Here is a 26016-nt window from a genome sequence, read left to right on the forward strand (position 1 = left end):
GTCTCCAGATTTTGACCCGTATCTCCTGGTCTCCAGATTTATGTCTGTAATCTCCAGATTTTGAGGCGTATCTTCTGGTCTCCAGATGTATGATGTCTGTAATCTCCCGGATAATAGACCATTTTACAGTTGTGTGTTTAGTGACCTGGCCTTGGATTGGAAGCGAGGCTGGGGGTGACCTTGTTTTGATACAGACCTCACTATTTTCATATGTAAATGCAAACTAGTTAGCATAAGAACAACATGATCTACATATGAAAAGCAGTGAGGTTTGTATCAAAACAAGGTCACCCCCAGCCTCGCTTCCAATCCAAGGCCAAGTCCCTAAGCACACAACTGTAAAATGGCCTATTGACGAAGTTAGCGCTTGATGGTATGCCTCTGTAAGGCACTTTGCCGGGGAAGTCATGTTCTCCATATTTGAAGACGTGTGAGGTTGACAGCCCTGAAATGTTGGTTTTTGAGGAGGGGGGAAAAACAGAGTAAAACCTCTCTCAAGGACAAGAACCCACATTTGATGCTGAGTCCAGGAATGGAACCTGAGCCACATAATTTGGTGAGAGACCAGTGCTCTCACCACTGTCTTTTGCTAATTTGAGAACATACCTACATGTAAATGGAAAAATTTGAAAACACAGATTTGGTACTCTCTTTAGTGTTGACAGTGTTTAGTGGATCTGAGTGCTAGCCACATTCTAAAGACAGCTGGGGAGGCCAAAAACAACATGGTGGAGAACTGCATGTGGAATTATATTGATATTGAAACAATGCCAACTATAAGTAAATTTCGTAAAATTTATATCGGATAGATTTATAGCCAGTGAGTGTACAGGCTCCGGTTGGAAGGGCAGAGCCTGTATCGGTGGTGGGCTTTGGCCTTTGGCCTTTAGGCCGTAAGGCACTGGGAACGAACACAACAAGACCATGATTCTGCGCGAGCGTAGTTTCAATATGGCGTCCCCAGGTGGATGAAACGGGTCTTTCAACTTTTCTTCTTCTTTCGTGCTGACAAGGGGGACCAAATTGGTCAAGTACATTCAGAAAATTGAGTTGACTTGTTGTAAAAGGATATCATCGAAGATTTTTGTATGATTTCTATGTAACAACGCCTGGATTATCGGAGATATCGAAAAGAAAGATATCGGTAATAATCGAGGTGGATCTCTGTCACATCCACAGCCCGCTTTGCAGCTGTGTTGTAGGAGGAAAATTGAACTTGAGAACTGAAGGTAACTTATTGTTAATCAATTAACCGAATTCTTCATGAATGGAACATTTTACGTGGTGACACAAGAAGACCTACTAGCCTAGGCTGTTTCCGCTTTTAAGAGTAAGGTTAGGTCATTTCATCGAGATCATCAGTAATTATGTATAAGCACCTATAGTAAGGTTATATTGAATTTTAGTATGGTGTTTCAGATAGTCAGCATTCACCTTTTTCTCAAGCATTATTGCTGTGTCCTAGAAAGTAGCCTGTATCCCAACTGTTAGTTTACTGTTGTCACGACAGTCAAACTCTCCTTACAGATACCTTATTACATAGAGTCGAACCTCTCTAATACGGACACTGAAGGGACAGAGCAAAGTGTCTGTATTCGAGAGGTGTCCTTTTTATTGAGGTCACATTGACATTGTTAAAGTGCCTTGTAAGTAAAAACAGGCACACAAATGCATCTGAATTTATTAATATGTGACCGTGCACGGGAAAACGTACCTTAACGCTTATCCGTTAAACGGGCAAAAGCGTTAAGCATCCATTAGTCATCCGTTAGAAAGTTTTCTTAAGAACGTTAAAGCCTTAAGCCCAACCGTTAGACGTTAGCATCGGGCCGTTAGAACGGATAGTGCAGCCATTAGCAAAAGACATGTATCCGTTAGCCGTTAGCATCAGACCGTTAGACTGGACAGCATAACCGTTAGCAAACAATCTGTATCCGTTAGCACGGCTAGAGAAGCCGTTAGGATCCGTTAGAATAAACCAACACCCGTTAAACGGGTAACGATTCCGTTAGAATGGCATGACACGCGTTGAAGTAGAATGTGATCGCCTAAACACAGTTTGAAACGAGAGCCTAATGGAGGGTGGCTCTTGCAGTTGGCTTCCATTTAGTTCAAAACAATCATGAGATGTAGCTAGGAACGCGGGAACTATCTTTACCGCGAAATCAGACAGTTTTGTAAACCAGGAACGGAAGATATTGTAGCTCCAGATCCATGAAATTAAGTCACAAAAATAAATTACGACCCGGAATAAAATCAGTAAATTCAACAGACCCGTCTCCTCCAGCGCGCTTCGGTTCCGATTTGCATATTTGATGACTTACCATGAACTAATTATTCCCTCACTCTACCTCAAGCATTTACTGTCTCCGGCAGCAAAATGTAATCATTCATTTGACTTTAAAAGATGCAAGGCAATTCCGTTGGTTAAGGGCTTGGGGTAAAATAGGAAACTTCAATTTTGCAAAATTTCATTCGGGTCCAGACGTGAACGATAAGATCGATTACCCGAAACAAACGTAAACACTGCGAGTCTACTGAGTACCGCAAATTAACGCTTGACGCATTTCTATATTCAGTATGTCGCTTGGATAAAGCCAAAATACGATCTTTTACAAGACTTAAAGCTTCTACTAACGTTATAAAATACTGATAGAAGCCGTCGTTCGCCATGCTGAAAATACTGGCAAGATTTTAGTCACGTGCTAGGCAACCAAATTCCTTCACATGTATCAAGTTACATTCGGCAGGTTTCAATTCACAAAGTGTGGGTTCAAACATTTGCATAAAGTTGTTTACATTTTCCAAGATGTGAGAAACGGCCATATTCCGGCGGGAAGTTTGATGAATATTTTGATAGGCTGTTGTCTCGTTGTTTCTGACTCTAAATCAGAAGAAACCAATTTTAAACAACATGTATGTGACAAAAACAACTTTATCTGATGAAACCAGTGCCAACAAAACGCCCGTCGCTTCGAGATTTGTGAATCCAAAGGTACCGCTTTTCGCATTCTGTCAAGAAATTGAAAGGGTGATCTTTCGCGAATCCACAGCTGGATTAAACAGTTACTTTAAAAAAACTCTAGACAAAGTCATTGTGTAAAATAAGTATAACCGACAAAACCATTCGAGTAAAACAAAAAATGTTCACCCCGACTGGCAAGTGAAATTGTTTACACGCTCGTTTAGCGACGTTAGCCTTGGACTAACTTCTCATCTCACATGATAATCATCATCGAAGGACTTGAATTCTGCGTTTGTTTATCTCAATGAGGAAGTGATAGTTTATATCACTGAGTTTTGCTTTCGGTGGAAATAAGTATACTTATGTTTGTCTCATCGACGACTGACGAAATCGGCACTTTGTGATTCTTTAAAAAAAAAACGTGAGTGTAAGACTACTAATCGTTTGGCCTGATTATGTGTTTATAGCATCGGACTGAAAGCTAAGCTATTCGTTCGTGAAAAGTCCTTAGTTGTAAACCGTCAGACAACCGTTAAATGGCTCCAGTCATCTGTTAGAACAAATTGGGCAACCGTTAGAACTTTCTCTCTTTCTCCGTTAGGCATACTTAGTTAGCCGTTAGAACGTTAGAACAAAGCGTTAGCACGCTTTGATCATCCGTTAGGCACAATTAGATAACCGTTAGAACGTTAGGATAAAACGTTAGAATGCTGTGCAGGCCGTTAACTATCCGTTATCTATCCGTCCGTTAGCGACCGTTTAACGGATAAGCGTTAAGGTACGTTTTCCCGTGCACGGTCACATATACAGTATTGAGACAGTGTCTTACAGCAGAATGAAACAAACTACAAGGCAATGCTGCACTGAAAAAAGTACATTGTATTGCAGTTGATTTCTGGAAAATGTCTTTTAATGCCAGCTTTATACATGTATACAGTTAATTAATTGGTTATTGCTAGTGTTTTCTCTTGTAACGCTTACCTTCAGTAACTAAAGTATTGATGTTTGTGTTTTAAACTGTAAACACTAACTATCATCACCTAATCACTGGAGTGTTCGTAATAAAGAGGTTATTAATTAAGTTTTCATGTATTTTCTCTCTGTGACTGAGATTTAGTGTCCGTTGTCCGAAGTAGAGAGGGTCCATAAATAGAGTTTTTTTTAAAGAAAATATGTTAGAATTTTGTCAGGACATAGGGAACTGTCCATAATACAGTCAAACCTGTATATAACGGTCACCCTTGGGAAATGGCCAGGTGACCGTTATATACAGGGTGACCGCTTTACACAGGTTTCCTTTAAACTCCCCCAGAAGTCAATAGATAGCATTTCTATGTGCAAATAATCATTCAATTTACGTTTAATTGACAATAACCAGTAACAGCAACGCAATAATCACGATTAAAAAAAAGGCCGATAAAATGCCCGTGGTGTACCGTTAGGGAGGTGCAGTAAAAGTCTACTGGAAGTTAATGAACAACGTTTTTAAGTGGAAAATCACTCAATTTACATTTATTGACAACAATTTTAAACAGAAACGCAATAAATACGACAAAAATGCCCATAAAATGTCCATGGTGTACTTTAAGGGAGGTGCAGTATACTTTCAGTGAAATACCGCGGCTGTCAACTTGATAAGTACAGTACAGTGTTATAATCGGGAACTATGACGAAAGTGAAAACAGTGTGGTACGGTTGTGTTGTTACAGTTACGGTAACTATTGTTACGGCACTTAAATGTTATCTGCCGCAAGCATGTGTCGAACGTAGGCGATGACATGTATTAGTAGTTGTGTTTAGTACCAATATTTGCATTTTTGTGAGACCCCTGCCTTGGTGGCTACTATTTAGCGAGCTGATGAATAAAGCTTGTCATTATTCGTTAATCGTAACCCAATTTCGTGACCGTTATATACAGGTAGAAGATAATGAAATTGTGCATTCAGGAAGTCTAAAGGGTGACCGCGTCCGCTATATACAGGTGACCGCTATATGCAGGTCAACTTAACAGTAAATATAAGGGACGAGTTTTGGGAAGTTGTTCAGTGACCGTTATATACAGGGTGACCGCTATATACAGGGCCGTTATATACAGGTTTGACTGTAGAGAGGTGTCCATATTAGAGAGGTGTCCGCAAGAAGAGGTTCAACTGTACCGTTTAGCTGGCCTCAATTAGACTAAATTTCATACAAATTTCCTAACATTATGTACGACACCTCAATGATAAGGTCGCTTCCTTACAAACTGAATTATGTGATATCATGTCTTCTATTATGTAGGTTCAAAGAGAGACAGCTACCAAGATGGTAAAATTTAGATCAGCATTTTTAACAAACTATTATTTTTATTAAATTTTACTTCTTTATTTTGCTTAGATAACTCATGGCCTCCTTACCTCCTACGACCTTACCAAATCCCCCAGCACCCATAGCCCGGCCATCAGGACGAAGTGCAAATCCTGGCGCACCAATTTCCAGACAAGGGCGGGGTACGCCACGTCGCAGCTCGTCGCGTTCCATAAAAAGAAAGAAGTTTGATGATGAGCTTGTGGAAAGCAGTCTCAAAAAGGCCTCTAAGCAGAGAGTTGATGTCACTGGATTGGAAAAAGATGTTAAAAGACCTTTGGTAAGATAAAAGGACAACTAGTTTGGATAGTTTCAGAAAATATCCATACTGCCCCCACGGAAGGTCTTTTTTGTTTTGCACCACCCCCCCCCCCCCCTCTTCCCCCAAGAAATTCCAGTTAAGCTTCATATTTTGCTTTTAAAATTTTGACTTCTAAGCCTCCCCCCTCCCCCTAGGAATTTCCAATGATCTTCCATGTGGTGGGTATGGATTTTTTCTGGAACTGCAGAATACAGGAAATGTAGCATTTGGCAGTTTGGCTCACAATCAAAAGTCTCGGTTTCTATTGGTCTTGGAATTTTGTAATGTTGTTTTCCTTTCCTGGAAAGTCATGGATTTTAATTGTGGGTCATGGAAAGTCATTGAAAATTATGTTTATGGGAAAAATCACCAACAAAGCATTCTTTTAGGGAATAAAAAAAGAAGATGATGAAAAATTAAAAAAAGAAAATGAAAAGGAACCAAGAAACAGACTTTTTCTCAGTAGAAATAAACTCGGTACATTTTGATGCTGTAAAATTTGAACGCTTTGTCATGGAAAACTTGAAAAGGCCATAGAAAGGGCCCAAAGGGGTACGAACTCTGAATGTTCAACTCATTAGATTGCTGTTTTTTCACTCATACACATCTAGCCACATAAGACTTAATAATTACTGCTGTTTCTTTTATTAGCCAACAGGCAAAGGGCCTTCCAGAAAACAACGGAAGAGCAAGGTCAGTAACACAGTGAATTTAAGGACGGTGCCTACTTTTGTTACTGCGCATATGTTCTGCGCATCTCGAGATACTCAGTTTTCCTATGGGTGGTGCTTACTAATACAGGGATATTTTTGCGCGCTTTAAAACTATGCGGAGAAAGCAGAACTTAGCAGGTGCTCTTGGTATCCAAAAAAGAAAATTTGGGGTAACCATGCATTTTCCAGAGATAATGAAGCTTCAATTTGGAAAAAAACGTCACACATTGCTTTGTATTTTACTGCTTTTTAGAATAGTATTGTTGCTTCATAATCTCTAAAAGATGGATGGTTAACCCCAATTTTCTTTTTGGATTTCAGTAGCCCTTGCTAAGATCTGCTTTCCCCGCGTAGTCATAAACCACACAAAATACTTCCTTATTAGTAGGCATCGTCCTTAAAGATGGTTCCACCTTTTGTTACTGTGCATATGTTCTGCACACCTTGAGATAGTCCAAGAAACTTGAATACCTACTAATACAAAGGTATTTTTGCACAGCTTATGACTATGCAGAAAAAGTAGACCTTAGCAAGGGCAGTTGGATCTTCATTTTGGACAGAAAATGCCACAAGTTGTTCTTACTTCAACCCTTTCCCGTCCAAGAGTGCCATATGGCACAAGACGCAATAATGAGCTCAGTATTTGGTCAATTTGTGTGAAATTTGCACAACCAAAAGATCTTTAAAAGATCTATAAATTGAAGGCATAAAATCATGCCCCCCTCTTATATGAGACTTGATTTACCACCCCTCAAACTTTTGGATTTTTTTCCTTTGTAAGTTAAGGGTCCAGTTGATATCTTACAACAAGCAATGCACTGAGAGCTGTACATTAAGCTATAGTTTAGGGGGATACCCAGTATGTAAAACGAATAAGAAAATTTTCAATGTTTTTTTTCTTTGGTTTTGGACTTTTCTCACTCTAATATGTGACCTCCTCCATCTCTGTTGGTGTGATTTATAGCACACCCCAGAAAATACCTTTTAAATGGTATATCACATGTGGTCTCCCAGTTCATAGTTAGCGATTTAGAAAAATTCGACATTTCCCTCGGGCAGGAAAGGGTTAAAGCTTTTTACAGTGCGACTACTATTACCGGGATCACTTAAAACGGGCCAATCAGATCACATTATGATATGAACAGTGACTAATTCCAAACCTTTGGGTTACAATTGTTGTTTTCCGTCTACTCATGATTGGTTCAATCGGCTTTTGTTGAAATTCATTGTTTTTGTCCTGCAATCTGATTGGCCAGTTTTGTTTAAGTGATCCCGGTAACAGTAGTCGCACTGTAAATTATTGTTGTTTTTTTATCTCTGAAAAAATGCGTGGATACCCCTAATTTTCATTGTGAATTTCAATAGCCCTTGTTAAGATCTGTTTTTCCTGCATAGCCATCAACTGCACAAAAATATCTCAGTATTAGAAGTCACCATCCTAAAAGCACATGTTTTATGTATTCATGCAGTAATATTATTGTTTATAATGTTTTAGAGCTCCTTGGAGCACTTCCTTCTGTAACGTGGGCCTTTATCACAAAGACAGTGTTTATATGTGGTAGTGGTTCACCTAGTGTTTTTGTCTGTTGTAAGTTTCCTTATTTAAATATTGTTTCTTGTTTAATAGCAACAATATTTTCAAGAAATTATACACAAACTGAGAAGTGTACCTTGTAAAATAAATACTGTAAGGAATCTGTCATTATTTACTAAATCATACAGTTTGCTTACAAGTTGTTTGAGGTGAACACTTTCTATTTAAAGCATCTTTCTCTTTAAAAATAATAAGTAACAGGTTATGTTTGATGTGTTAATAATATTTCTGTTTATTGCAGAATCCCCAAATAAATAAGGACTTTGGACGATGGAGACCAGCAGATGATTTGGCACTCATCACTGCTATTCAACAGGTAATTATACATGTAGTGATAAAGATAATTATATTAGTCTTAACCCTTTAAACCCTTAGAGCACCAATTGGCACATAATGCCATAACTCTTTCAATATTTGACAGATTTTTCTATGAATTTTTGACACCAAGATGGTCTTGTGAAGATCTACTCATTAAAAGGATGAAAACTTACCCCCCTCCCATATGTGATATGGTTGACTACCCCCATTACTTTTCAACTTTTTTCCCTAGAAGTTGTGGGTCTTAAGACATCTCTCACATTAATGAACATGTTGAGAACTGCAAAATAAGCTATAGTTTAGGGGTATACCTAATATACACAAGGATTGGGGCATTTTTGAAGTTTTAAATTTTTACGTTTCAAGACCATTTATCTCAAAGTCATAACTTTTCTCATTCATAATTATATCAGTTATGAAATACACTCATGAGTAGCTTTAAAATGGTATATCATACATGGACATTGAGTTTGTAGTTCTGGATCTGGAGAAAATGTTGTTTTGCCGTAGGAATTCAAGAGTTAAAAGTGATAGTGATAAGTACAGTGGTCTCAGAGTTATCTAGTTTGTTAGCGTATTAGAATTTTAGTTGGACTCTTGAATTGTGAGACAGATGGTGGTTTGAGGCAAATTCTGTTTGACAACAGTTTGTCTAAAGAAGAACTTGGAGTATTGTTTTCAATTTTTTTTCCTTGAGTACCCATTTGTATACCTGAAGGCTGTCAACCTCACAAGTCTTCAAATATGGAGAATATGACTTCCCCGGCCAGCAATAACAAAGCGCCTTATAGAGGCGTCACATCAAGGCCAAATTCCCGGGTTCAGTGGGGAGGAGGGGGGGGGGCGTACATTAAACAGTACCAGAAACAACGCTACACATTTCTGACTTTCTTGTCAGAAAGTCGAGTCTACGACAAATAGCAAACTTCTTCAATTATCCGGGAAATTGCAGACATAAACCTGGAGAAATCCGCCTCAAAATCGGGAGATTACAGACATAAATCTGGAGACCAAGAGATAAGGCTCAAAATCGGTAGATTACAGACATAAATCTAGAGACCAGGAGGTACAGTTCAAAATCTGGAGACTCCCGGATTATCTGGGAGAGTTGACAGCCCTGTGGTTGTTGAAAACATGAGTGATATTGTCCACTGGTGAAATCATTATCCAGTGGATAAAATTTAATGTAGCTGCTATAATTTGTCTTGTTTTTTTTAAAGAGTAATACAGTGTTATGGTGGCAGATACATATACTGTATGAGGATTTAAACAAACAACCGTTGAGGCCAAAGGCTGCTAATCTAACCACTTCACTTCCGCAAAGAAGCTTAAAGCATACTTAAAAGTCTATGTACAATTTACATTTAGCTAAATCAAAATTTATACAGTTTGAACGTGATCAGGTGAACATTAAATATTTATGTTGAGACTATAATATAATGTTTTTCCTTTAGACAAATGATCTAACTGCCGTTTACCTTGGAGTAAAGTTTTCTTGTCGATTCAGCCAGAAGGAAGTACAGGAACGATGGTACCAACTTCTCTATGACCCAGTGGTCTCAAGGTTTGCTCTAATTTATTTGACCTTAGTACTGTGCAACTCAAATTACATGTTATTTCTCATCTGTTTATTTCTTGAGGCACAGCCCAGGCAGCAGGCAAATTGACCCAGTGTGAAAATGAATTTCAGCAGGCTAAACAGTGACCAACTGTTTCTGTTAAAAGAGCACGTCCAAGTTGACTATTCTGCCCTGTTACATTAACCATTTGCCCACCGTTTCAACATCTCAATGAAGCCCCTGTTTAGGAAGTTGGAGAAATTGTCAGGAATGATGTGCAAAATAACTGAAGACAAGATAACCGAAATGTGAATTGATTAATAATAATACTGTATTTGTTCCTGAACACAAGTGACTTGACTTTGAATTAACAGAAATGCAACTGTGTGACTGCCATTAAAGTGTATATGACACAAAATCTTTTATTAGCTTATTAGGAAGAGCTTTCAAATGATGAAGAATGGCATTTATTTTATTACGATAGCATTCTTGGTTGCCGAGTTATTCAAGATTTAGGCTTATGCAAATTAGACAACTTGTGACGTCACAAGACTGAAACAAAATGAAGGGAAATCACAAAAAATGGAATATCTCTTAAGCCTTTTTCTGTAGAGTTGTTATACTCATTACAAAGTTTCATGATATGATCCACTATGACATTTCCATGGCAACACAATGGGCTCCAGGCCCTCACCATCCAAAGGATAAAATCAGAGTTTCCCTTCCCAAGAAGCGCTTTTTGCTCTTGATGTTTATTCAGTGGGTGTGAGGGAATATGGACATTACGCAGCACAAGTATAAGAAATTCTGTTTGACTGTGGAGCAATAAATAAGGCCTTTGTCATTTTGGGAAGGTAGAGGTCTGGTAACGAGTACGTTGCTATGGTGACATCATAGCCACTATCACAATGTGTAGTTCTGTCAGCACATCAACCCTGCAAAATTTCAACCCTGTAGATGTAGTATTTGCGTAGATATTCCAAATTTTGTGATTTCCCTTCATTTTGTGTCAGTCTTGTGACGTCACAAGTTGTCTAATTTGCATAAGCCTAAATCTTGAATAACTCGGCAACCAAGAATGCTATCGCAATAAAATAAATGCCATTCTTCATCATTTTGAAAGCTCTTCCTAATAAGCTAATAAAAGATTTTGTGTCATATACACTTTAAGTATATTGCTATTCCGAAGTTGATAAAGGGACTGGGCCCAAGTTTACACATTGTTCAAATTGCATCATATGAAGAAATGAACCCCATTGCCAGAAAGATCACATAAAAATTATTAAGTTTACCAAGTTTGGTTATGTTTCATTGCATAGTAACCAGGCTGACCTGTCAAAGGTCAATCAAATTCCATACAAATATCTCCAATTCTGAGATGGCATCTCCCAAATCCATATGAAGTCTCTAATTGTTCCAAATTTTGAAAGCCTTCTAAATGGTTGCAATCTTATCGACAGAACCTCAAACTTGATAAACTGACTAATTTTAATGTGTTCTTTCTTGTGATGGACTCCAATTTCTGATGAAATGAAAATTTAAAAACTTGTCCCCAGTCTCCATTTGAACTCCAGAATGGTCAATAAACCCTTCTCCAAAAAGGCAGCCAAAAATTCAAATAAGTTAAAATTAAAAATGTATACCAGCACCAGAAAGAGCACTTTTCCTTTAGTAACCCTGCAAAGTTTCAGCATATCAGGTGTAATATCAGCTGAGAAAAATGTAAGTTGAAAAATGAAAAATTTACAGACATTTGTATGACTTGGGATACCCCTAGTCATACAAACGTCTGTAAATTTGTCAAATTTCATCTTACATTTCCTAAGCAGATATTACACCTAATATGCTGAAACTTTGCAAGGTTACTGAGGTAAAGGTGCTCTCTCCCCAGTGCTAGTATCAGTTTTTCATTCAGTTCAATTTTAACTCATTCAAATCTGTTGCTGCCATTTAATTGGAGAAGGGTCTATTGGACTGCACTCCCTTAGTCAACTTTGTAAAGTGAAGGTACAGCAGTCAAAATTACTGATAGCATAAGGGTAGCTACTGATGCCAGCCCTGTGTTGTTTGAGAAGCAGGGATGGTGCAGCGTTGAGAGCACTCACCTCCTATCAGTGTGGTCGGGGTTCAATACTTGTAGTTGATGTCCATGGGTTGTGTTTGTTGTTGGTTCTCTTCCTTGTTCCAATTGTTTTCAGTTCCAGTTTTCCAGTTTTTGCCCCTCAGCAAAAACCAATATTTTGAAATTGTTGCAAACTGACCTTGAAACAGTGGATGAATAGGCCCTCTGTGGATATGTTGTAGTTTAAAATGAATTTCAGGTTAATATGACTTCAACCTAGTTTGAATTTTACTTTCTTTGTTTCCAAAATATGATAATGATTAGGAGGCAAAGGAGAATAAAAATCAAACTAGGTTCAAATCATTTTAACCTGAAATTCATTTTAAACTACAAAGGGCTGTGCCTAGTTACATAATTTAGACTTTTTCTTGTTATTGTTTTTTTTTTCTTTTTTCAACTCCAGGTTGGCTACAACTTCTATCAAACAGCTTCCCCCTGATGTGATAGCTGCAGCACAAAACAATGCATTGTGGAGCAAAGATGAAGAGCACCTCTTATCAAACATTCCAGTGGTATGTTCTAGATTTTCTTGAAATAGGTTTATTAAAAAAATACAGTCAAAACTGCTATAATGATATTTAGATTTGGCACCCTCTTTTCAACAAGATCACCTTTTTATAAAAGCCCCACTTTCAAGATGACTTAAGTTTGTTAGCAAGCAATCCTATTCCAGTAAGTGTGCTTATACTAGTAAGTGCCTGAAGTAACGCCCCCTATTTTTTTAAATAGCAGAAAGGTCATTGCAGTTGGTAGAGCACTGCACCTGCATCGTAGAGGTCATGGGTTTAAATCCCATTCAAGCCTGAATTTTTTTCAGGCTTTCTTTTCGCTACTGCTTAAGTTTCGTAAACAACTGCGAGGACCTTTTTTCTATTTAATCTTTCATCTGCAGTTCCAATACAGTATATTATCCCAATTTTTTATTGCCTGTTCCAATACACATCCCTGACCTTAGAGTTTGTGTAAATATGTATAAATATTCTGAGATTTGCTTCACATGAACAGCTTTCACAGAACCTTCACTGTATTCTTAATATAACAGACTTATTGCTTATGCAGATGCTTAGGTTACATGTGAATCAGAAATATGCACCTGCCCTGCCTGAAATAAGCACTCTCCTTTGAGCTCTCAAAATAATGTTAGCACCCCTGGCACTAAAATCAAAATCTTTAGGTTTCTAATCCTAGCAATAACAATGTTATTTTACACAAGTGATATATGTTTTTAGAATAGTCCAGCTTCTTTGGAGTTATTTCAAGATTTGTTGGATAAAAACCCTGCAGTGTTTCACCAGTGTCGATCAGCCAAAGCTTTAAGGAATCACTGGCTTCTTATGCGGCAATACCAGCTTCTCTCTGATCAGACAGGTAATCAATCAATCAATCAATCAATCAATCAATCAATCAATCAATCAATCAATCAATCAATCAATCAATCAATCAATCAATCAATCAATCAATCAATCAATCAATCAATCAATCAATCAATCAACCAGTCAGTCAGTCAGTCAGTCAGCCAGCCAATCAGTTAGTCCATTAATCAATCAGCAACCATCTGTCCAATAATTTCATCAGTTAGGTTGCCCATTTATCATTTATTTGCTACCTGAGTCTGTCATTCATTCCCTGTTTGTTTGAATTTTAGCTCATTTTGTTAAATAAATGTACACTTGGCCAGCCAGTGAATAATCCAATTTTTAAGTTGACCAACAAGTCTGTAATTTAACAGTCAGTCATTCAGCAGTGCCTCTCACACCATCTCAAGTCACGTGACATAAATTAACTTCTCATTTACTTGAAAAAGATTCTGTGAGGGAATCAACAGCTTGTAACGTTCTATAGTTTTTAATTCTGAAAGCTAATTTTGTTTTTCTATCTTTTAATTTTGGTTTTTCAGTTTCCACAGCAGAGCATGCCATGAGCTTCTCTGATGCTGAGGAACAAATCAATGATGCAGAACTTTTGTAAGCATTATATAAGTTTAAATAGAATATCGATATATTAGAAGATGTGGGCACTTAAATTGGCTCAAAACTCTGTTTTTTCAAAGCACAAAACATAGAAAAACATGTTAAGTTTTATTGCGAAAGAGAAAGAAAGTTAGTTTGAGGTATGACTCTCTGAAGAAAGTTCTGCAGATTGTCTTAAAATGTAGAAAAATGAATTGGAAGAGAAAAGGCAAAATAAGAAGAAAGAGGAAAACATTGGATGAATGATGGAGCTTTGAGAACCTGTTTTCATTTTGGTTTAAGGTGATTTCGCTGAAAAAGAAGGAGTATTTAAAATTGTCTAAGACTTGGTCCAGTTCATGACTATGTTATGAGCATTACAAAAATGCAATAAAAAATGGGGGTCACCGTGCTCGTTTTTGTGCATCCTGGATGGCTATTATAGTAAATAGATGACCCACGAGGTTTATATTAGGAACGCTAGTAATCAGAAAAGGGAACTATCATTTCTAGAAAAATTAATTTCTTGCATTAAAATATCGAAGCAGTTCAACAAAATTTACTTTAATCTTACACAACAAACCATTTTCATTGAACTGGAATTAAGATTATGAAAGAAATCAAAGATTTTGCTGCGTGTGCACGTAAGTAGCACTACCTAAATACGTGCTTTTTAAAGCATTCAGATAAAAATATCTCAAAGTAGAGTATTATTCTTTTCTTTAAATCGCGATATATAGTGGCCAACCGTATGACATTTAAATTGATGCATTAAAAAATGGGGGTCACCGTGCTCGTTTAGAAGAAAAGGACCATTTATTTTCCTGCCGAGCTTAACCTCAACGAAATCCCGTAATGTTCTGCGTGCGCGCGCTAAATGACGCGAAAAATTATGCGCAGCAAGGATGCGCAATGCAATTCAACGGAATCACCTTAAACTTATATGAATTTAACTATGTAATATATCCTTGTTCTAGACCCCCAACAAAGGACACGAAATACCCTAAGTCATTTCGAAATCCACTTCAATCTGATTGGCTATAACCAGACCAATCGAGCAATGACCTTGTGCAAAGACCAATCAGAGTGTATTCAGATCCAGGTCCTTCTTTGGGGGTATAAAATGGGGACTTTTTGGGTGCTAATTTGCAGATGGTATGTACGGCGATTGGTTGCGTCTGTGGCCCAGGCTATTCTTACGGCTTCTTTTGTTTTCTTGAATTCCCTTGTGTTTTGTGACAATATAATGCATGGTCCCCCCCTCCTGTATTTCTTAAAATAACTAATGCTTTTGTAGGTTTTCACAACATTTCAATGTTTTATACTACGTTTTTGTGGTGTGCTCAATCTGTGGCTCTTATATCTTGTGTTTTGTATTTATTTGTTTGTGAACTAGGGAAGCAAAAGATGACAATTTAGAACAAGAGCTTTCTTTAGCTGACAAACGTAACAAGAGAGAAATTCGGCTGTTGGAGACTGAAATACCCCTTTGGCAAGTTATTGTGGAAAAACTTAATGCGGCCAGTAAGTTGTTTGATTTTATACTTAAAAAAGGAAGTCATCCACACATGAAAAGGAGATAGATTAGGCACAGAATTTGTAAGTAAGAACCATCATGTACAGCATAATAAACAGCACCACAGGAAAGTACTGCTCAGTAGTTTTCATTTAAATGGTCACACTTAAAGATTTCATACACAGATTCAAAAAGCAGAACCACCTTATACAGCATAATAAACAGCACCTCAGGAAAGTACTGCTCAGTTACTTTCATTGAATGGCCACACTTTAGGATTTCATCCACAGACTCAAAAGTTAGAGCAGCGTTGTACAGCATAATAAACAGCACCACAGGAAAGTACCGATTAGTAGCTTTTATTTGAATGGTCACACTTCAGGATTTCATCCACAGACTCAAAAGGTAGAACCAACTTATGCAGCATAATAAACAGCACCACAGAAAAGTACCGCTCAGTAGCTTTCAGTTGAATGGTGAGGAACAACTGACGTTAGCAGTGTTATCTTATTTTTTCTTAGCCGGCACTACCACCGTGACTCCAGCCAGTGAGTTTGATTCACACACTCTTGCTGTGTTGAGGGGTCGACTGGTTCGGTACCTCATGCGCTCCAGAGAGGTAACGTGATAACTGTTTTACAACGCATAAGAGCAGTTTTCAGTTGAGTGTTGAAAGTAATGCTGTGCTTGCTTTGGTATTCCTCTAATACGCTCTGTGATTGGCTATAAAAGTCGCACTACTTTCTCAGCCAGTTATATTAAAGTCAAACCAAAACCAATGCGTTTTCCCGCCCTTGTCGCCGGCTGCATGTATTTGCTTTGAGTTCTGATTGGTTCATTTCGTTGTTTGGCTATGTTGTGATTGGTCAGAATGATTACGTTGCGGTTGGTTTCACTAAAGTAGGACACTTAATCAATAACTGCTCTTTAGTCAACTCCCTACTGTGTAGCATAATTATACAAAGTGTACAATTAATTATACGCTGTATTCGCACTTAGTCAATACAACAATCGATCCCAATACTTAATTTAACGTAGAGAAGAGGCGTAGGGCAAGTTGGTAAGGTTAGTTTCCGTGTATTCCACGACAGAAATTGAAATAGAAGTCTAAAAATATTTACAAATGTACAGAAAACTAATAGAAAAACGTATCGTAACTCATAAGCGCTTCTACCAAATCATGCGCGACCTTTCATTTTCACTTTCAAATGTACATTTTCGTTTTGAATCTTACATTTTCCCTCACGTACATGTGTACAGCTTTGCGCTATTTCAAAGAACTTTGTATTCTTTGTCAACAAAATACCTTATTTTCCACCCGTATCGCTTATGTAACAAATTTGTGTTTAAAACTCTTTTCACCAAGAGTAGATAATTTACTGTAAACTTGCCCATGATAGTGAACATTGTAACTATTGCCAAAGCGTTAACTTTATTTTTCTGAATCAGATCACTGTTGGAAGATCCACAGCCGACAATCATGTTGATGTCGATCTATCTTTGGAGGGGCCAGCATGGAAGATCTCACGACGACAAGTAAATATATTATTTTAAACTTTAAAATAGACATTACCTAGCACGGGCAACAACTGTTGATCTAAAAAATCGTGTTTTTTTCCGAACCTTAGAATCGCGTTTACGACAAACGGGAAACGTGAGAATCGCGGTTATGTTTTCTTGAGAAAATGAATATATAGATGAGAATAGTGCAAAACAATTCTGGCCTTTCACGATAAAGGGAAAGTAATCAATCTTAGTCAGACACTGAAAAAAGCGAGCGGCAAATATAGGATAAACATGGTTCCCTAGTCATTCTGCCGTTTGACGTTTGGTGTAAACGTAACTCTAGTTCAAGTGTCGTCAAAAGTGTCCGAGACACTTGGTAAAAAGGTCGTCTGGTACATGCATTTCTTTACTATGACTTCAAATGCCCCTTCTTAGTTCACTCTATTTAGCAATTATTCCACGAGCGCGCGTTGGATATGAGATGATAGATAGCCAACGAGGCGCGAAACGCCGAGTTGGCTATCTATCATCTCATATCCAATAAGCGCGAGTGGAATAGTTTTATTAAAAACAATCAAGAAATATTGTTAGGTCTTGCTGGTTTCGCTTTGCAAGAATAACCAGAAGACAATTTAATGGTCGCTATTTCTCGGGTATGGTGTAATGACTCATACCATGGTCGCTAAGCCAATCCAATCCCTGGAATTGCATTATACAATGATCCAGTTTTTAAAAATTTATGTTGTAGCATTGCCCCAGTTCAGAAAATCAATATTTTTTTTTGGGAGGGGGGTGGGGGTGGGGGGGGGGGGGGGAGAGGAGATGTTAAGACTGCTTAATGATCCTTTGGTTATATTCGAAAGAGCGTGAGAAAAAGCTGAGACCTTGAGCGAACGGGTCGAGGTGGGGAGGGAAGTCCAATCTCGTCGCCCTGTTGATGCTCTCGACTATTCCAAAAGCGACTGCTAGCAGTCTAGGAGATATCTCAGGGGGAGGGGAAGTGGGGAGACGGTATTAACTGTTTGACAAAGTATAGAACCTCGAAATGAAAATATCTGGAAACTGTTGTCATTGATTTTATATGAACGTTTTTCTGGGTTAACCTTTGTTGTAAAGTTTGTTCACAAACTTTAAGGCATTTGTATCCTACGAAATTATTTCGGAGACGTAAAATAGGCTAGATCTCCGCTTTCCCGTATCTATTTTAATGTTCCGCATTTATCAGAGGTTATTACCTTCTCAGGCAGTTATCAAACTACGTAGTGACGGGGAATACTGTGTTATCAACGAGGGTCGCAGACCACTGTATATAGACGGAAAACCTGTTGTCATGGGAACAAAAGCAAGGCTTCATCACAACTCTACTTTTGAGGTAAACCAGTCAATTTCATATTTTTACTCATTAATTTAAAGATAGTATTCTCTCAGCAAGTCTTGAATTGTCTGCGTTAACGAGATTTATATTTTGTGCAGGTTCTAATTCTAGAAACGGTTGGTAATTGTGTCCGGTTATTGTACTACAACCACAGTAGAAAACGGATATATTGGTTTTATGTTTTCTTCTGTTCTGAGATTACCTTGCTTTACCGGACTGGGCACCCGGTCACATCCCGTACTTTGCACTGGTTGCATATTTTCCCGCGTTTTGAACCAACTGCACGTTTTCCTGCGCTTGGCGCTGGTTACAAGTTTTCCTCTTTTCCCGCGTTTAACACCGGTTGGACCACCGGTTGCATATTTTCCCGCGCTTGGCTCCGGTAAGCCGGTTACATGTTTCCCGCGCTTGGCGTCGGTTACTTGTTTTCCGGCCTTTTTTTCCGCGTTTGACACCGTTGCATATTTTCCGCGCTTGGCACCGGTTACAAGTTTTCCTGTTTTCCTGCGTTTGACACCGGTTGGACCACCGGTTGCATATTTTTCCGCGCTTGGCACCGGATAGTCGGTTACATGTTTCCCGCGCTTGGCATCGGTTACATGTTTCCCGCGCTTTACACTAGTTACCTCAGCGTTTTCACGACCTGTGCAAAGCAACTTCTAAACTTTGCAATTAAATATGACTAACTATTTTACGCGCTTTTTCCAACAGATCTGTGGCCTTCGCTTCGTGTTTCTGATCAACCAAGATCTTCCTGGAGCAAATAAGGAAGTAAAACAACCAATACCCGCACAGCACGGAAAAGTGACTTAACTGTTTACCTTCCGAAGGAAAAATGCAACAATTCTGGAATTTCCAGGGAGGATTATCGAAAAAGGATATTCGAACTGGAAAAGGCGTTGGAAGAAAAGTTATGTTCTGTCTATTCAGTACCAAGAGATGGAAGCAGTGTAAGGCGTTCCCACAATATCTCTGCTGAATGAGAAACCGCACTCTTCTAATAAAAATAGTGAACCGGTGGACTGGGCAGCTCTGTGAACTGGGATTTTCATTTTATCTTCGTGACCCTGTTTGTGGTTTAAAATGCAACAAATGTTAAAAAAAAAGCTACAAATGTTGTAATAAAATTGTTTTTTCTTTAATGAGAATTTTGCAGATGTTGCATTTCTTTTAGCTGCAACATGTGATTTTCACAAAGGTCTTTTCACTCTGGTCTGACTCGTCCCCCATTCTCTGTCTCCCGCCTTTCCCCTCGAGCTCTCCTAGCCTCGCTTTATTTACCCCCTGGGTCAAAACGAAGATTTAACCATATCCTACCAGAATAAGACGAACCGATATTGCTATGAAAACACCCTTGTCAATTCTCCTCTCCTGCTATTACGATAGCGAGAAATACCGAGGGTCATCCAAGCCGTCCCTTTTGGGGACGTGTTGGTGTAGTTGCGTGGTTACATACAGAACAGGTAAAATAACGCGAAAGTCGCGAGGCCATTTTTTTCGGCGCGCGCCTGTCTTGTTTCCGCTTAATTATCCGATGACAGAAAACGGGTTGTTCTCTTGGATAGGGATATTTCTAGAGGCAAAGAAAACAAGAAAATCTATGTTCACCTCTAAGGTCCGCGTGGATGGCGCGTGGTCGCGTGGGATCTGATCATGATCAATGATCACCATACATGTCAATCATTCCAAATAAGGTAGATTTAGGCGGCGCGCCGACAGTTGGAAATTCGCGGTCATTCCATTCAGCATTCCATCACACTGTCACGGAGGACAAAATTTTCCTGTTGTGAAGAAGCTTTTACTTTGCAAGTTTTCCCTGCCTATTTCAGTTACCCATGGCATGGTGAGCTGATATTGTGCTCGGGTCGTTTTAATTGGAGGTGCTGTATTGCTGTTTTTTACTCCAGTGGTTTTTGGACAGATATTATAAACAGCACTTGTGATTTGCTCAGTGAAAGGTCAACATGAATTGAAGTTGTGATTTGCCAAGGCGTAGTAAAGTGCTCTATAATAATTTGGATAAAGAGGAAAGGGCATATTCAAGAAGATTTCCAGTTAAGGAAAACTTAATTCTTGCGGATTTTACCGCGTTAAAGGCAAGCTATGAGGAAGTGTATGGCAAAACGGGTTCGTCTACAAGTGTAATATTTAGCGATCAAGGCGCGAGATACGAAAGTTTGTAAACAAGACTCTTCGCTTGTATTGCGATTCCGACACGATATCATGTCGTACGTTCCCCCTCCGACGCCGACATTCGAAAAGGACAGAATCAGAGCTTTGAAAAATGAGCGAATTAACTCTCAAAAGAAGACTTTCACTAAGTGGGTCAACTCGTTTCTAGATAAGGTGAGTGTAAAATTCAGTTAGTTGGCGTCGAGATTAAGGTTTAAGCCTTAAATAATTAAGCTACTTAGGATAAACTGATGCTGGTATAGTAAAATTCCGCGAACTATGCAGAGTTCTGTGTCTGTAAGCTAGGGGTATGAATAATTGGTTGTAGTAAAACGTGTTTGCATACATGCAGCCAAGAATTTAGAAAGGTCACTGGTTTGTGAGGCATTACAACAGTATGGCGTGACACTTGCCATTAACGGTTGAATGTACACAGTGTAGCCATTTATTGGTGAAAAATTGCTGAAGTTTGCTTGCTTGCAATTTTAGCTACTATCCTGTTTGTGACTACCCCACTGGCTGCATTTTTTCAGTCACTGTGCATCTGTTTTTGTAATCCTAGATGATAATATAAATAAAAGATGGTGCTTCCTATTAATTAAATACAAACAGTGGAAGCTCTTGTAAGTGGACACCCTTGGGATGCAAAAAAAGTGTCCGTACTGGAGCAGGCCGCTAATACAAGAATGGTTCTCATAAGCGGCCACTAGAGGTGATAATGCCCATAACTGAAATTAAAATCATCCTGACTAACAGCGATGTAAAGTTGAATGCTTAAAATAAGATCCGGAGACTAGTGCAATTTCCTCTTGGGTGTCCGCTTATGGGAGCTTAAAAACAAAGGAAAAGTTTAAATCATAAACACTGAAAGTGTCCGCGGCCACTTACAGGAATGTGTAAATGCAGAGTTTGTATGGGAGTTCAAACAGGGTTTTGTGAAGGCAGCCAAGTAGAGCTGTCTGCTTACGAGAGTGTCCGTTAAGAGAACTTCCGCTGTAGGTATTTTTGAGCAGTTCATAGCTGTGGAGAAAGCAGACCTTTGCAAGGGCCTTTGGAATTCAAAAAGAAACTTGAGGGTTACTACACATTTTTTAGAGATAATTTAATAACTATTAATCAACAATGATTATAAAAACATTAAAATATAAAACTTGGTATGAAAAATTTCACCACTACCTCAAACTTTTAGCTGTTTGTTGTTGGATTCCAATAGCTGTGTCCAAGATCTCCTTTTCCTGTATTAACTTATACCTCTCAAAAATACAGTGTCTTTGTTTAGTAGGCACTGCAGTTGAGAAACCCAAGTTTCTTGGACCATCCCGAACGAGAAATGCATAATGTGCAGTTCCAGAAAATATCCATACTCCTCCCATGGAAGGTTTTTGTTTTACATCCTCCCTTTCCCCCAGGAAATTCGAGTTAAGCCTCATATTTTGCTTTTAAAATTTTGGCTTTAAAGACCCTCCCCCCCCCCTCCCCCTAAGAATTTCCAATGACCTTCCATGGGGTGGGTATAGATTTTTTCTGGAACTGCACAATGTATGCACAGTAGCAAAAGGAGGCACTGTCCATGAAGAATATTATCCAGCACTCACTGGCCCACAAATACACCTGCTCTGTGGGTTAAAGTACATCACTTTCTTTCTTACCTCAAGTTTCAATATCGACATGTATATTATTTTCTCTTTACTGGTCTCTATAAATTTTTTATGTTCCTAGTAAATATTATTGGAAGAAGTTGTTTAACCCTTTAAGCCCTAACAGTAATCAGCATTAAACTTCTCCTTGAAATATCAATGCTTATTCAACCCCTGAGGTCATGAGAATTAAGGATATGAGCACCCAAGGTAAATTTTCTCGATATTTCAATAACTTTTCCCCAGTACTTTTATAAGAAAAGTAAGGGGACAAGATAGGATAATTTTTTTGTTTGATATTAGAGGTTAAAGGGTTAAATGTAATGACGTCTTTGGTGATTATTTCCTTTGTTCTCATGGACTGTATTATTGTCTATTAATGTAGTTATCTTACTGTGTGAAATCAGACCTTATGCCATGAAGGTTAAGCAATAAACTGAAAAGTGGCTGTCCTCTGGGCATGTACCGCGAGAGAATTGTAAAAAATTAATTTTCATTTTCCATCAATTTCTTTTGTGGGTTATCATCAGTTGTCCTGTGAGGACTGAACTGCTAGCAAAACATTCCCCAGAGTCAATCACTTTCCAGTAATATCAAAGGCATGATGCAGGCTATTGGACTTCATGCTTTAATTCCTCAGAAATCCATGTAATAAATTGTTCAGGATGCTCTCAATGCAAGATGGGTTAAAGCATTGAGGTATCCCAAAAACCTGATAGAATGAGCATTATCTGATGTCGTCTTTGCTGATGAGCGGATAACAAGGAAAGACTTGAAAGAAAGTCTTTACTATTTCGTAACAACTGATCACAAAAGAGAGTCACAAGGGTGTTGCCTAACCGGAGCCCGGTAGCCTGGGGTACCCAGCAAATTGTTCTGGGTTGTGGACTAGAGTTCTAATTATTGTAGCACATACAGTCGAACCTGTATATAACGGCCCTGTATTAAGCGGCCACCCTCTGTTAAGCGGCCAGTTTTTAAAGTCCCGATTTTTCGCGCCTACAAACGCTGTATTTGTTACCTGTATTAGGCGGCCACCTCTATTAAGCGGCCGTGGCCACCCTGTAGCAGTCCCATGTTTGTCTTTCTTTGTTATTTTTACCTGTATTAAGCGGCCACCCTTGAATGGAAACTAAGCCATATGCACAGTACCATGGATAACAGGAATTGTCGCTGGCAGTGCCGACAGTCAACGACTTGCTCTACAAACAAAAGTTTCAAATTCCGAGGCGCCAAACGCACGTGTCCACTTGTTTAAGTGGCTGTAATTCTTACCCTATTCCTATTTTAACTTGAAGAATTTTATTTATATATTGTGTTACTTTTAGTTAGCAACATTACCGTTATATTTTGTTGTGAACTGCAAGTCACGTAAGTAAGTGAGTTAGAAATACAGTACTGTACACCGTACAAGAGTAGAGGACAATTTATTGCACAGTGCTTTTACACAGTGTTACATATATTATACCGTTAAGTTAGAAGTTGGCACTGAACTTTGTTTAAAGTATTGATCACTTGAAAGAGTGTTGATTGTCCTATTGTTTCCTTGAATGAAATGTTTTTGTATGATACAGCATTAAAATTGACATTAGGCAACGCCCAGTGAGTATTTTTAGTGATCCTGTATTAAGTGGCCAGTTCCTCAAGTCCCGAGGGTGGCCGTTATATACAGGTTCGACTGTAATAATAATTATTTCACTGGCTGGGCTCCTAACTTGTCAGCTTTTGACTTTGTGGGCTCTTTAAAGTTTTCCATCAGCAGCAGCCTTGAGCCAGCTGTAAAAAATTATCCTGCGGTATCAAATATGAGGTAAAATTGAAAATCTGCTAATAGCTTGTAAATTTTCGAATAATTTCAGAATAACTCACTCATATTCAGAATAAAGTATATAATTTATTTATGCAAATTACTTTGTGTTGCATAGATATCACAGGTGCTAGAAACATGAGTTTTAATTTATTTTAACAACATGTGCATTGCAGCATAACCAACATGTAGATGACTTGTTTACTGATTTTTCTGATGGAAGACTCTTGATAAGCCTTCTTGAGATTATTTCTGGAGAAAAGCTTGGAAAAATTGGTTAGTATTACGACTGTATAATGTACTGTTTGTTTGTTACCTGCAACTCTCTCACAAAAGGTCATTGTATAGTTCCAGACATTATCCATACTCCACCCACAGAAGGTTTTTTGTTTTACACCCCCATCCCCCAAGGAAATTCCAGTTAAGCTTGATACTTTTCTTCTAAAATTTTGACGTTTAAGACCCCCCTCCCCCTAGGAATTTCCGGTGACCTTCCATGGTGTAGGTATCGAATTTTCTGGAACTACACATTTGGAAATTCTGAGGGGTGGGGGATCTTGAAAGCCAAGGTTTCATGGAAACTATGAAGCTTATTTAAAGTTACAATTTTTAGAGGGTTGGAGGCTAAAACCATTAAAGCCTTCTATCAGAGGGTTATCATCATCTTCTGGAACAACACATTATTAGCACCTGTTCATGAAGCACTGGAATTATCCACTTCTGGCCATACAATTGAACCTCAGTAATGGAGATTCCTCCTAATGAAACTACTGCCTCAACACAAAAACATGTGGCAATGTCTGTCGACAATAAATTATTAGGAGGCATGTTGGTTAGAGTGCTAGACTTTCTATTTTGAATTTTGTTTAGCTAAGACTGTTGCAAGTATGTAAAAATAAACTTTACTCTTAAGAGTGACATTAATGCTAATATTGTATTATGTACCGGTAACAATTATTTTTCTAGCACGTGGAAAACTGAGGGTGCACAAGATTGAAAATGTTAACAAAGCACTTGAATTTCTCCAGCGCTCGGTAGGTTTGTAAAGTAATAGTGAACGAATGTCCATCCTTTCCATTGTTGACAGAAATAATTTGCAAAAAAACATAATTTAAAGGCACATTTAGAAGCATAATGGACACAATCTTCACTCCTTTAAAGTTTCTCAACTTACAGTACATTGGTACCATTTAAATTACTTTCACACACAATGTCTACACCTGGGTCAAAGACAGAAGGGAATAAAATTTGAATGTAAAAATAATTTATTTTCTTTCCTAATGTGCATCATGTAGGTAGACTGCAGATTGAAGGATCCATCTCTAGTCAGATCTGACACGTCACCTACTTAATTACGATTACTATAGGTGACATTAGGTTCAGTTCTTGTGGCTGTTATTTTCAGGTAAAGCTGGAGAGCATTGGGGCTGAAGACATAGTGGATGGCAATGAACGCTTAATTCTGGCCGTGATTTGGATGATCATACTGCGATTTCAAATTGCAGACATTTCTTATCAGGTATATTTAATTCTATTTTATGAGTGCCCATTTTGAGTGACAATCTCTATGATCAGTGTCAGCAGTTATAAGTGGTTTGTTGATTTAATACAGCATCCACTTTCAATTAAATTTCAGGATGAAATGTCAAAGGAGAAAAAATCTGCAAAGGAGGCATTGCTTCTTTGGTGCCAGAGAATGACAAGAGGGTAAGGCCTGTGGTGTGTTGTGACTTATAATCAAAGCTCTAGAAAACAAATCTGCCTCATCCCTCCCCTTATGCTACTGGCCCCGGTTTTTCAAAAGCCGATTAATGCTAATCCACGAGTAAAAATTAACCGGGGTTTTCATCTCGCGTATTGAAAATGTTTTTAAAAGCTAATTTTAAACTAGTGGTAAATAAAAGTACAAGTTAAAACTGAGGAACAAAAATCTTTTTGAAGAGCCTTCATTGATTAGCAATTGAATTTGAATCAAAGTTCACGTTGACCCAGGATTACCTTAATCTGGCTTTGAACAACTGGGCCAAGGTCTTTATCCCTGATTTGATCCCAGAGCAATGAGGCATAAAATTCTGGGATTGTCTGATAGATTTCTAGTGAGTGAACGCTACATGTATTGGTACCCTTAAAAGCCCA

General features: G+C 38.4%; 2 protein-coding genes across 3 annotated transcripts in view; both read left to right on the forward strand.

Moving 5' to 3' along the window:
- Window positions 1-936: 936 nt before the first annotated feature.
- LOC146481898 (microspherule protein 1-like) lies at window positions 937-19412 on the forward strand. Its single transcript, XM_085107979.1, has 13 exons — window positions 937-1229; window positions 5342-5591; window positions 6264-6305; window positions 8161-8235; window positions 9692-9801; window positions 12322-12430; window positions 13148-13286; window positions 13816-13882; window positions 15264-15391; window positions 15905-16002; window positions 16833-16919; window positions 18133-18261; window positions 18976-19412. Exons 2-13 carry the CDS (start codon window positions 5349-5351, stop codon window positions 19075-19077), a joined length of 1329 nt encoding a protein of 442 aa, XP_084964105.1. The 5' UTR covers window positions 937-1229; window positions 5342-5348; the 3' UTR covers window positions 19078-19412.
- Window positions 19413-19996: 584 nt separating this feature from the next.
- The window catches only part of LOC146481899 (spectrin beta chain, non-erythrocytic 5-like), a 67622-nt gene continuing 61602 nt past the window's right edge, over window positions 19997-26016 (forward strand). Inside the window, exons 1-5 of one of the 2 annotated variants that reach the window (XM_085107994.1) lie at window positions 19997-20610; window positions 24057-24156; window positions 24847-24914; window positions 25286-25399; window positions 25517-25587. In XM_085107994.1, coding sequence (XP_084964120.1) covers window positions 20488-20610; window positions 24057-24156; window positions 24847-24914; window positions 25286-25399; window positions 25517-25587 — 476 coding nt within the window. In that variant the 5' untranslated portion in view covers window positions 19997-20487. The remainder of the gene's footprint in view (window positions 20611-24056; window positions 24157-24846; window positions 24915-25285; window positions 25400-25516; window positions 25588-26016) is intronic. The other variant, XM_085107995.1, reaches the window with a different exon arrangement.

Source organism: Pavona decussata, unplaced genomic scaffold (genome assembly GCF_977016875.1).
Source record: "Pavona decussata unplaced genomic scaffold, jaPavDecu1.1 SCAFFOLD_48, whole genome shotgun sequence".
NCBI classification, from domain to species: Eukaryota; Metazoa; Cnidaria; class Anthozoa; order Scleractinia; family Agariciidae; genus Pavona; species Pavona decussata.